General features: G+C 46.4%; 1 protein-coding gene across 3 annotated transcripts in view; it reads left to right on the top strand.

Annotated features, from left to right (window-relative positions):
* Window positions 1-12,242, top strand: part of pde8b (phosphodiesterase 8B) — a 55,159-nt gene that overhangs the window by 36,287 nt on the left and 6,630 nt on the right. For all 3 annotated transcript variants that reach the window (XM_064308743.1, XM_064308742.1, XM_064308744.1), the window contains exons 11-21: window positions 1,686-1,737; window positions 2,042-2,173; window positions 2,645-2,721; window positions 3,005-3,169; window positions 3,930-3,975; window positions 4,547-4,676; window positions 5,382-5,580; window positions 6,552-6,769; window positions 8,540-8,678; window positions 9,245-9,412; window positions 10,643-10,772. In XM_064308743.1, coding sequence (XP_064164813.1) covers window positions 1,686-1,737; window positions 2,042-2,173; window positions 2,645-2,721; window positions 3,005-3,169; window positions 3,930-3,975; window positions 4,547-4,676; window positions 5,382-5,580; window positions 6,552-6,769; window positions 8,540-8,678; window positions 9,245-9,412; window positions 10,643-10,772 — 1,456 coding nt within the window. The remainder of the gene's footprint in view (window positions 1-1,685; window positions 1,738-2,041; window positions 2,174-2,644; window positions 2,722-3,004; window positions 3,170-3,929; window positions 3,976-4,546; window positions 4,677-5,381; window positions 5,581-6,551; window positions 6,770-8,539; window positions 8,679-9,244; window positions 9,413-10,642; window positions 10,773-12,242) is intronic.

The following is a 12,242-nucleotide window of genomic DNA, read 5'->3' as shown; positions in this document are numbered from 1 at the left end:
CACGATGTTCATATTTACAAACCTGCTCAGGGATCTGTGAGTCTGCCCCATGGTCTGCCCCCAAAGAGATGCAGCCTGCAGCTGTGTGATGCTGAGCGCCCTGAGTATCAGCCGTGTAATGGCTAGCGCAGAGCGACTGTGGCCCAGGCGGTCGGCGCTGATTAGTGAAAGGGTCGTAAAGCGGGGTCGCTGAGGATTCCCCCGTGCCTCCAGCTTCCCTGGCCTGCGTTCCGGGCGAGCGGGAGGCTCCCTGGCTGGCGCCGCGCGCGGGCTTAGCACGCTAGCGCGATGGCGAGAGTGATACGGTCATCCCTGGGCGTCTCCTCAGCGCCCAAAATAACTTCTGTGTCATCGCACGACACCCTGGGCCAGCCTGTGGTGTGGGAATGTGTCTCCGAGCTACAGCTGTGCTCTGTGGGAATACTGGAGCCATTTAAAAGAGCCGGTAATCAGCCAATCAGTGTTTGTGATCGCATTCACAGTTTACTACGCCACTGATGCTACTTTACTACATGTTTATAGTAGAGCATTAGCATCTAACATAAGGAGACTCTGGTATTTCTATACCTGAAATAAGTGATAGGCCTGTTCTTTTAAAAATGAATAATTTTCATAGAGACACAAGAGTGTGATTCCCTATTTTCCCTGCTGCAGAAGTATTTGTGGTGGGCGTAGCTGAGGCCCTGCAGTACTTGTGCTGGAGGTGGGGCTTTGATTGGTCTGGATGGAAGTGTGCTGCCCTCCCATAGGCTGCTGCTGAGAGTTGCTCCCTTGCACAAGGAGCCTGGCCGCAGCATGCTATCGATCTTTCACTGTGCGCCTGAGCGTGCCACAGAGGAAGTGGGATCACGTTGATCCTGGTTGTTTTCACTTTGAGTTGCTTGAGACAGGGGAGGTTTCATTTTCCACAGCAATGCAATGGGAGGGGAGGGGATGCCAGATTTTAGCCATCAGCGATCTCTGTTGAAATTAAAATGGAAAGCGGAATCAGCAGCTCATGAGTTATATTTACTTGAGTTTGCTGAGGAAAACCAGGTTCTGGGTCATTATCAGAAGCTCACAGACTGCCGTGGCTTCTGTCTCTTCTATTTCATCTCCACCCAAGACCCATGGTCACCAGTATAACTCGGGGTTCCGTGTAGTATTTGCTATAATATTAACTGTACTTAACCTAATTAACTGCAATTAGATCACTTTGTTGGATCTGCAGGCCGTTTATATTACTTCATGAATTTCAAACACAAAATGGATGAACACCCAGGACAAACTGCACTCAAACATCTCATGGAATGCAAGTGGACCCAACTTATCTTTATAAGGTCTTAGTTAAATTTTGAAAACTGCATTTTCTGTTGCTGCAACCAATGTTTATTATCCCCCAGGCAGTGCTGATTTCGACACACAAAAGATTTAGAGTAGCCTGTATAAATGTCAGAATCCTTAGAAAAATATGCGTGTAGAACATTTCTCATCCGGAAACAGATTTGCCCTGTGAGTGACATTCTTAGTCAAAATGGTGTCTATCTGTTTTCACGGGAAGCCGTCCAAGAGTGTTTTCCCATACTGCTGTTCTCTGCTGCCGAGTTGACCACAGGGGTACGAGGTGACGGTAAATGTTGAAGAATGTGATGATGATGACTGCGTGTTGTGAACAGCAGATGCCAACCAGCTCCCTGTCTCTCTAGGTGCACAAGATCAGCCGGGATGAAAGACACAGTGGAGAAAATTCGCAATCAGGTAGCTGGGAGATTTCTCTGTGCGGGTCGCCTAATGTGTCTGAATACGTGGTTATGTCAGTTATATTGCAGTAATGACATTTGTCGTGTTGTATAAGCATTGACATTTGAATCCCAGCATTTAGGGGCTTGTACGGTATATGGTAGGTCTTTGTTTTTGTGTAATAGGGGATATGTTAAAAGGATTCTCAAACCTTCTTTGCAGAGGGGAATGACGTGTCATCCGTTTTATTTTTCCGTACTCTGTCATCATTGGCCGTGCAAAAAAAGCTTTTGTTTCTGCATTTCTTCTTTTTCTTTCCCAGAATGCCAGTCCCTGCGTCACAAGGACAGGAGGAAAGAGTCTGTTGACGTCAGGTCCATCAGCTCCCGGAGCAGCGACGGTACGGGCGCTATCTCCGCCTCTCCTCGGCCAGCGGAGCAGAGGAGGCCTCCCAGTAATTACTCCGCTCGGGTGGAGGGGAGTGAGTCAGACACGCCAGGGCTGTAATTCAGGAGGAGAGGCCTCAGAGACGTGGCGAATGCTGATGACATCATCAGCCCCCCTCTGACGCAGCCGGAGCTATTTTAAGGATATGGGCTGAGAGAGGTCTCCTTCTCTCTCTCTCTCTCTCTCTCTCTCTCTCTCTCTCTCCTCTTCTTCTCCCTCTCTCTCTCTCTCTCTCTCTCGCTCTGTGTCTCCACTGCACTCCTTACAATTTTAGATAAGGGAATATTGTACGTATGTTAAGAGTAGTTCTACATCTAAAATTCATTATACTTTGCATTTTGCATGCAGTTCTAACTGACAATACCTGCATAGCTTGTGAATAATATAACAGGTGTGGTGTTTCAGAATCACAGTTTGCTATCGGTCTTTGTGTCTTTATCTTTTTATTCACACAAAGGGCTATTCTCCTTTTTTTCAGCTCCAAGTTTACAGAATCGCAGGTACTCTTCCATGGCCAGGATCCATTCGATGACAATAGAGGCACCGATCACAAAGGCAAGCCCCCCCCTCTCCCTCGCCCCCTCTGAGAAACAGACTCGTTCCTGTGACCCGCCATTCCTACAGTCATCGCCCATCTTAGCCGCTCCCACATGATAATTGGTTTCCTTCCCGCTGTTTAGCTCCACTTCCCAGACATGAGCGCAGTGCTCGTGATCGCACGCGTGACTCCGTGCCACGCGCACAGAGAAAGAGGCTGTCTGTTCCAGGGCAGATGCCGCCCCCTGGGTGTTTTTGTGCCGTGCGCCAGTAGCTCCTTTTTGCGATCCGTGCCCCGCAGGTTATAAACATCATCAACGCGGCCCAGGAGAGCAGCCCGGTGACGGTTGCCGAGGCCCTGGACCGGGTTCTGGAGATCCTGAGGACCACCGAGCTGTACTCGCCCCAGCTGGCCTCCAAAGAGGACGACCCCCACACCAATGACCTCGTGGGGGGGCTCATGAGTGTGAGTGCAACAGGCTCCAACTCTGAGAGGTTATTTTAGGAGGCGCTTAAAATGTGGAGCATTGTAACTCATTTGGTTATAGCGTAGACATGTTTCTTTCTATATTACATTTCTTTGTTCTTCTGTGGTTTAAATCAACATTTTATGAGGCTTAAAAGATTTTGGATATCTTGGCTGCATTTCGATAACACCCGTCTGAGGGGGATTCATAGTATTGTAAGATGGAGAGGTGCATCGGAATGAATATGTAAAAAGTACTGATTGTGACGTATGAGCATTTCTAACTATCAGTAGCTGGTCGTGACAGAGAGTGATTGTTGCGTTAGACCTACATAACCTTATTAGTCAGAGAGGTGTTAGGACACAGTTGATGAGATGATTTAATCTCTTCATTTTCCTGTTCAAGATCTCCTTTTGATGCCCAGTATATTTGAATGCATACTTCCATGTATAAAATAGAGGTCTTTAAATGGTGGTAGGCTGACCCCCTACCTCTAGCAGTGGCATCTGAGGTGAAGGCTGTTTGTGTTTCCCATTTTGGCTCTTGTCTTTATTTTTTTACCAAAAGGGCCTCGTGCACCAGACAGTTACACTGTAGGACATCTATGAATGCTATGAACATGCCATATATCCGCTCGTTTACAAAAATTAGCCACGTAGTGTGTTGAGGGGTGTGTCATGAAATGAATGTGGAACTATTAATCTTTCAGATGCTTTAAGGCGTATGGGTGAAAAGCCTTAAACGTGCCTTCTTTTATAGGATGGTTTACGACGACTCTCTGGGAACGAATACGTCTTCTCAAAAAGTAAGAATGAAAGCAGGCACATCTTGATTTTTCTGAGGGACACCTTTGTGACTAAATGCCAGTGTAAAGAGTTGAACACACTGTGCACTACTGCAATAGTTCAGTTTTAGAACACCATGTGCAGTAACAGTATTGTACTCAGCATTATTACATTATGTTGGCCTCATGTCTCATAAGCTGTGAACAGTCTCTGCTGAAAGTATTACTCTATACATGTAAGTTTGATCATTCAACAGGATCTGTTTTCCACATTTGTGAAGAATAAATACATTCCTCCTCTACAGTAATGTGATTTAAGCTCGTTATGCGATTTAATCAATTACAGACTAGCAAGGCAATATTAATAATTTCATAATCTCATAATATTTATTCAAGTCATGATTCACAGAAGGAGAACCACTTAAACTCCTTAATGTTCCGTTCCATTAGGAAAGACGTACCACTTTTCTCAGAAAAAGACCGTATTGTGAACGTTCCATTATGACTGTGATAGAGGATCCGACGGTGCCAGCGTTGAGCGCTGTCTCCTCCGTTATCTCTGTGCCCCTGTCCTCCGCGCGCCTCTCCGCAGATATCTCCCAGAGTCAGCTGGCCATGCCTGTCACCCTTAACGACGTCCCGCCCTCCATCGCCGAGATGCTGGACGGGGAGGATCACTGGGAGTTTAACATCCTGGAGCTGGAGGCTGCTACCCACAAGAGGTCTGAGGGGGAGCGGAAGAGGAGGAGAGAGGGGGCAGAGTAATGTGATAGAGAGAGGGAAAGGGAAATGGAGGGAGGCATAGAGAGAGGGTAGAATCGGAAATAAAGGGCAGAACAGATGGAGTGAGTAACAGACTTTGTCAGCTATATTTTTAACCTTTTTTTATATAGAAATGCAGGTAATGCATTATTTGCATTTGGTCATTCTAGTTTTGCTTTTTGTTGCTGTTTGTTTCCTTTGGTTTTCTGTAAATTGTTTTTGAAACCACTCTGACTTCATTTGCATTTTAATTAGGCAAATTAAGTACTTGTGTAATTTAGAGAGGAGAGAGAGAAAGAGAGTGAGAGTGTGTGAGAGAGAGAGGAATGTGAGCGATACAGGGTGATGGAGGGGTGGTGATCAGATAGAAAAAAGTACTATCACCTTTGAAACTGCCTGAATTAAAAGCAAGGGCATACAACTGAATGTCCCTTACTAAATACAGAGATCCACTGTAACGCTAACCCAGCTAACACAACATTTTATCACAAATGTTACTGGAATGTTTTGTCAATGTTATAACATTGCCACTACGTGGCAACAGCATTTAGAGAATGTGCATTTGCATTAGCTGGGAGGGTCCTAATGAAATGTACCTGTCATTCAAAGGGCGGACTGTCATTCGAAGTCTTACCTGTGCATATGCATGCTGCGTCTGTTCCCAGGCCCTTAACCTACCTCGGTTTGAAAATCTTCGCCCGTTTCGGCATCTGCGAGTTCCTTAACTGCACGGAGGCCATGTTGCGGTCCTGGCTCCAGGTCATCGAGGTCAATTACCACTCCTCCAACTCCTACCACAACTCCACGCACGCCGCGGACGTGCTCCACGCTACAGCTTACTTCCTGCGCAAGGAGAGGGTCAAGGTATGTGCCCAAAAGCCTCGCTGTGCCCTCCTCCTCCTACGGACTGCGCTGACACTGATACTGAACGTCAGTGACTCTGATTGTTACTCTAGACTGAACATCTGAATATAAGATTGCATCCAGTACTGTCCAAGTTATACATTATGAAAATAAATATGTATTAGCCTTAATCTGTTACTATCCACTGTGAGACCAGTTCACTAGGAGAGAGACACTCTTCATTTTCCAAACTATACGCAGGGTTCAGTTTCCAATCAGAAAGTCCTTGAACCTTTTCATTATTATTTATGATATCATGGGTTTGTTGGATACTCAATTCTAATTGGTAAATGAGTGACTATTATTGCTGTATAATGACCACTGTTTCACACCAGGTTATATACGGCAACTAAAGTTAATATGGACTCGACGACTTTGGAAAAAAGGAAAATATAAAATGCTGCTCATGCTAGGAAGAGCTGACATTTCAGACCAGGCTGTCAGCATCCCAGAAGTCACCCCTTCAACATGACACAACACGATAACTAGAAGCAAAATAGCAAATGGGATGTTGCTAGGATGCAAAAAGTTTTTTTGTTGTTAGTTAGAACTGTTTTCATGGCTGAAGCTAGAAATGTATGAATATGTGAATTCAATTTAAACATGATTTTGAGGCAGATAATTTATTTGGCAAGTAGCCACTGAGGTAGGTAAGCAGGAAACTGTTCAGCGAGCTTGTCATTTTCAAAATAAGCCTCTTCAGAGTGGTTAAGAATCAGAATTTCGCATCACCCTATCAGTGCTGATTTTGAAGCAGTCGACTCACTTGCTGTGGATTGTCCCTTGCATGCTATTTAAGGTATTATTGAATCAGTCGGCCTCACAGATGTTATCGGTGCACTGTGGAGATCAGGTCCTGTGTGGTGACCGCAGCGAGGGGGGGGAGGGGAAAGTCTGTTCACCGCGGTGTCCTTCTGTCCCGCTTGGCCCAGGGCAGTCTGGATCAGATGGACGAGGTGGCGGCGCTGATCGCGGCCACCGTGCACGACGTGGACCACCCGGGCCGCACCAACTCCTTCCTGTGCAACGCGGGCAGCGAGCTGGCCATCCTGTACAACGACACGGCCGTGCTGGAGAGCCACCACGCCGCCCTGGCCTTCCAGCTGACCGTGCGCGACAGCAAGTGCAACATCTTCAAGAACATGGAGAGGTCTTTGCCCTCGCACAGCCCTAAACATGTAGTGCAGAGAACAGGATTTGCACCCTTCTGATTTCCTCTGTTTTTGTATATTTGTCGCACTGAATGGTTTCAGATCTTTAGGCAAAGTGCAATACACAAAATGGAAACTGGAAAAAGAATGAACACGGAACACATCATTGAAAATTATTTAACTTATTTAATGAAAAAACTTATCAAGCATCCATATCACCCATGTAAAACTTAATTGCCGTCAATCAACCAATTAACCTAATAATTAAATTCTGCTGATTGAACACAGCCAGGCTTAATTGCACGGGTCCCTCTTGAATTGAAACCTCACTCACATTGAACCTTACCAACAGAAGTCGTCACCACAAAGTTTCTACAATCAAAGGAAATGAGAAAAAAAAGTTAAATATATCAGTCTGGAAAGGGTTAGAATGCCATTTCTAAGGCTCTGGGAGTTCACTGAACCGCAGTGAGAGCCATTATATCCAAATAGAGAACACTTGGAACTGTGGTGAATCTTCCCAGGAGTAGCCAGCTTGCCTTAATTAGTCATAGGGCACAGCGACAACTCATCCATGAAGTCACAAAAATCCCAGAAGAATATCCAAAGAACTTGAACCCTCTCTTGTCTCAGCTCAGGTCAGTGTTCATGACTCCATAATAAGAAAGAGACTGGGCAAAAATGGGATTCATGGGAGAGTGGCTAGGTGGAAGCCACTGCTAACCAAGAGGAACATCAATGCTCTTCTCAGATTTGCAAAAATGATCTGGATGATCCCCAAGCCTTTTGGGATAATGTTCTATGGACAGTTGAGTCAAAAGTGGAACTTTTTGGACGACACAGATCCCATTATGTCTGGCATAAAGCAAATACAGCATTTCTCAGCGAGAACATCATACCCACAGTCAAACGTGGTTGTAGTAGTGTGATGGTGTGGGGATACTTTGCTGCCCCAGGTTCTGGAAAACTTGCCATTATTGAAGGAGCCATGAATTCTGTACCAGAAACTTGAGAACCAGAGAATGTCCCATCATCTGTCCGTTAGCTGAAGCTGAAGTGTAATTGGGTTATGCAACAAGGCAATGGTCCAAAATACAAAACCAAGTCCACATCTGAATGGCTGAGAATAAACAAAATTAAAATTCTGGAGTGGCCTAGTTGATGTCCTGACTTGAACCCAATAGAGATGCTGTGGCAGGACCTGAAACAAGCAGTTCATGCTCGAAAACCGAACTATTTGCCTGAATTAAAGCAGTTTTGCAAAGAACCGTGGGCTACAATTCCTCCACAGCAATATGAAAGACTTGTATCAAATTATCGGAAGGATTTTGCGGTTTTTGCTGCTAAAGGTGGTGCAACCAGTTTTTTAGTTCAAAGGGGCAATTACGTTTTTACATGGATGATGTGGGTGTTTGGTAACTTATTTTTCATTAAATGTGTTTGCTCAGGTTCCCTTTGTTGAATATAAAATTTTGTCTAAAGATCTGAAAACATTCAGTGTGACAAATATGCAATAACAAAGGAAATCAGGAAGGGGGCAAATACTTTTTCACAGCACTGTGTACTGTACATCAGTGGTACCCCAAGCCAGATGTAGATATTTCATGTGCTCCATATCAGGCACACCTGATGCAGCCAATCAAGAGCTTTATTAGTTGTATCAGGTGTGTTTTAGGTAGAACACATCAAACACCTGTATCGAACTGGGGGTGCCGGGGGTCTGGTGTGAGTGTGACTGGTCCTAACCCTAACCCTCTGCCCGGCTGCAGGACTCAGTTCCGCACGCTGAGGCAGTCCATCATCGACATGGTGTTGGCCACGGAGATGACTCGCCACTTTGAGCATGTCAACAAGTTTGTCAACAGCATCAACAAGCCAATGGCAGCCATGGAGGAGTCCAGCTCCAATGTAAGCTCCCCCCATCAATCCCCCGCATGTCCTTTACTGAACTTTATTTTCTAGTATGCTTTAGTTCTATAAAAAAGATGCATGTTCACAAAACTCATATTTCAAAGTTCTGGATTTATATTATCATGTCTGTCTCTTTATAAGATGTTGAATGTCCAGTCAGAAAGGAGAGAATGTCTTTAGATATTAAATTTTTGTATGCATTTGTGCAACATTGAATAGTGTCGGGACAATGAGGATTGAGTAAAATGTGTTTATTTTCTGAATCCAGCCATTTTAACAGCTGACGCCCACATTTAACGCAGCACAAATGATATTGTCTGCTTCTCCATGGTGATGATCTAAAAACTAGATATCCGACAACAGAAAGATGACAATCCCACGAGTTTACATACTGTACAGTCTTGCTAAAGAGTGAACAGGGGATTGGCCTGGTACTTTATGACACGTTTATGTGGTGGTGTAGTGAGCCCATGTGTGTGATGAGTGTGGGAGTATAAGTAAGCCCGTGTGTGTGATGAGTGTGGGAGTTCAAGCGAGCCCCCCCGTGTTTGTTTTAATGACAGAGTGACGGCAGTGACTGCGAGGGCCCCGCCAGCATCAGGAACTCGCCGGAGAACCGGCTGCTCATCAAGCGCATGATGATCAAGTGCGCGGACGTGGCTAACCCGTGCCGCCCGCTGGAGCTCTGCATCGAGTGGGCCGGGCGCATCTCCGAGGAGTACTTCGCCCAGGTAACCGGGGGGAACGGCCTCAGTATGGCGGGCACTTCGCGGTGGAGAACATCGGCGTTGGCCTCGGGCACACGACAGCGTGATATCAACAAGAGGGGCACGGAAGCCCCGTCTATAATCGATGAGTGTAGCGTTAGCCGATAAAACCAGCAATTAGTATTGTAAACAAAAAGCTAATAACACTACACGTCTACCCAACCACCACACACCACATCTGGCAGTATACATCTCAATAGTTCTGCAAATCCAGAAACCTGGGAAGACGTGGTCCAGTCATCTTTACTTGTGCAGACAGCTGTCCTAAAATTCGCTGCATTTTTTGCACCAATGATTATATGAAGATGCATTATGCATTAAGGTGGTATCGTTTCAGTTGTTTGATCCACGTTTTCTTCCCATTTTTCTGCACAGACAATTTTCAGTGTCCCAGCAGGTGCATAACACTTTGCATTGGTGGTGGGGACATGTTAATGTCCCAGAAACACTGGATTTTGAAACCAAAATCCCCCCCCCAATGCATCCACAAAGCACCCACAAAGCACTAATAACAGTCTTGACCACTTGATGATGTCATAAGGGGTGTGTCTTTGCATCACTTCTGCCGGCCTATTGAAGCGGCTCACATTCATCACTTGTGACCTTAAAAGCTGCCTGCTCAGCACATCCCCTGTCATCAGCGAGACTGCATGTGTGGAGAGCTGAAGGGGAAGTGCAGAGGACATTCACAACACCGGAGACCGTACCGTAGAATATTTAGGGCTTATAACCGCTCTGATGGTCTTCCACCAGCTCATCTCATTTACTGTAGCTGAGTGCTGCAATCATCAGTTCTTACTACCAATGATTTTACATGTGTTGTGTTTATTGGTATGTTCGTGCATTTGTGTGTATATGGTTTCAAGCATGTGTGAGTGTGTGTGTGTGTGTGTGTGTGTATTCATATGTGTGTGTGTGTATGCGTGTGTGTATGTGTGTGTGTTTGTGTGTGTGCAAGCGCACATGCTCATTGTGAGTTTGTGTGAATGCCTGTGTGTGGGAGCGGATGTATGGTAAAGCACGGAAAGGGGACTTCAGGTCCCCAATGGAGAACTTCTGCTGCATCCCTGAGCAATGCACTTACACAGCTGTGTCACTATACAGGAAGGGTGTGCTGGCCAAATGTAAGTAATCTTATGCAGTGTTTGTGCGCGTGTGTGTGTGTGTGTGTGGGTGTGTGTGTGTGTGTTACAGACTGATGAGGAGAAGAGGCAGGGTATGCCCGTGGTCATGCCTGTCTTCGACCGGAACACCTGCAGCATTCCCAAGTCTCAGATCTCCTTCATTGACTACTTCATCACGGACATGTTCGACGCCTGGGACGGTAACCGCTGCTACTCTCCTAAACGCATCCGCCAAAGAGGCTCATATGTACTGTGCACACGTTCTGTGTATACACAGAATAATTCCACATCAGAGCCAGGATTGGAACGGTAGTGGCGGCTGTAGCCGGATGTGTTTTATTTTGGTTAGAAATCATAAAATGAGAAAATATCCCTTTTGTTTGTTTACAAACACATCATTAGTTGTTTGACCTATTTGCGTGAGAATGCTGAGGAAACAAAAAAGCGATCTCCCCAGTGACCTAAATCCCTTTCGAAGGGGGCGTGTCATGTTTTCAAGAAAGCCTTTCTTTTTTGGGTCCAAAAATCAGTGCCTCCCCATTGAGTTTTTTTATGTCTTGATCATTTTAAAAATAAAAACCAGGGTGTCACACCCTATACATCAGACTGAGGCAGTGCCCTGAGGGCAGCTATTTGGCTCGGTTCACTGTAAAACCGAAACCAGACCAGGCATACAATTAACTGCAGTGCCAGTCTAGTGGAACTTTGTGGAAATGTGGAGGGGGTGGGGGATGGGGGGGGGTACTACTTTCCCATGCCTCCAGGCTGAGCTCTACTCTCCTATATTAGTTAAATTTGTCTGGTTCGGCCATCGCGCCCTGTGTGAGCCCCGCACGCAGGCCGGGGGGGAGCCCCGCGCCCTTTCCCACCACGCTTAGCCCCGGGAACAAACATGTTTACTGTCAACAGCGTGCTGATGTCATGGAAAGTTTAAAAAAACACGGGCGAGCGGGGACCAGAGGCCGCGGCGGGGTCGGGAACCGACGGGCAGGATCCCACCGCCGCCCGCTTTAATTCCCGGGGTCGCGGAGGGGTCAGGCTCGTGCGGAGAAACGCTGGGCGGGGTTCAGAGAGTCAGCGGCCCCCCGAAAACAGAGGGCAGGGAGCACAAAGGACGAGCTTATATAGCGCTGAGCCTGGAGAGCGTGCAGAGGGGCCAGTACTGCCCCCTTCTGCAGTCCAGCCTATAAAGCAGCCAATCGGGAGGCACTGTTACACATAGCACAGGAAACATGTCTGCACAGTTACACAGAGCACAGGAAACATGTCTGCACTGTTACACAGAGCACACAGGAAACAGGTCTGCACAGTTACACAGAGCACACAGGAAACAGGTCTGCACAGTTACACATAGCATAGGAAACAGGTCTGCACAGTTACACAGAGCAGACAGGAAACAGGTCTGCACAGTTACACATAGCACAGGAAACATGTCTGCACAGTTACACAGAGCACACAGGAAACAGGTCTGCACAGTTACACAGAGCACACAGGAAACAGGTCTGCACTGTTACACAGAGCACACAGGAAACAGGTCTGCACTGTTACACAGAGCACACAGGAAACAGGTCTGCACAGTTACACAGAGCATAGGAAACAGGTCTGCACTGTTACACAGAGCACAGGAAACAGGTCTGCACTGTTACACAGAGCACACAGGAAACAGGTCT

The sequence above is a fragment of the Anguilla rostrata genome, chromosome 14 (genome assembly GCF_018555375.3).
Source record: "Anguilla rostrata isolate EN2019 chromosome 14, ASM1855537v3, whole genome shotgun sequence".
Lineage (NCBI taxonomy): Eukaryota > Metazoa > Chordata > Actinopteri > Anguilliformes > Anguillidae > Anguilla > Anguilla rostrata.
Note: the sequence above shows the minus strand (reverse complement) of the source record. Positions and strands in the feature narration are given on the sequence as shown.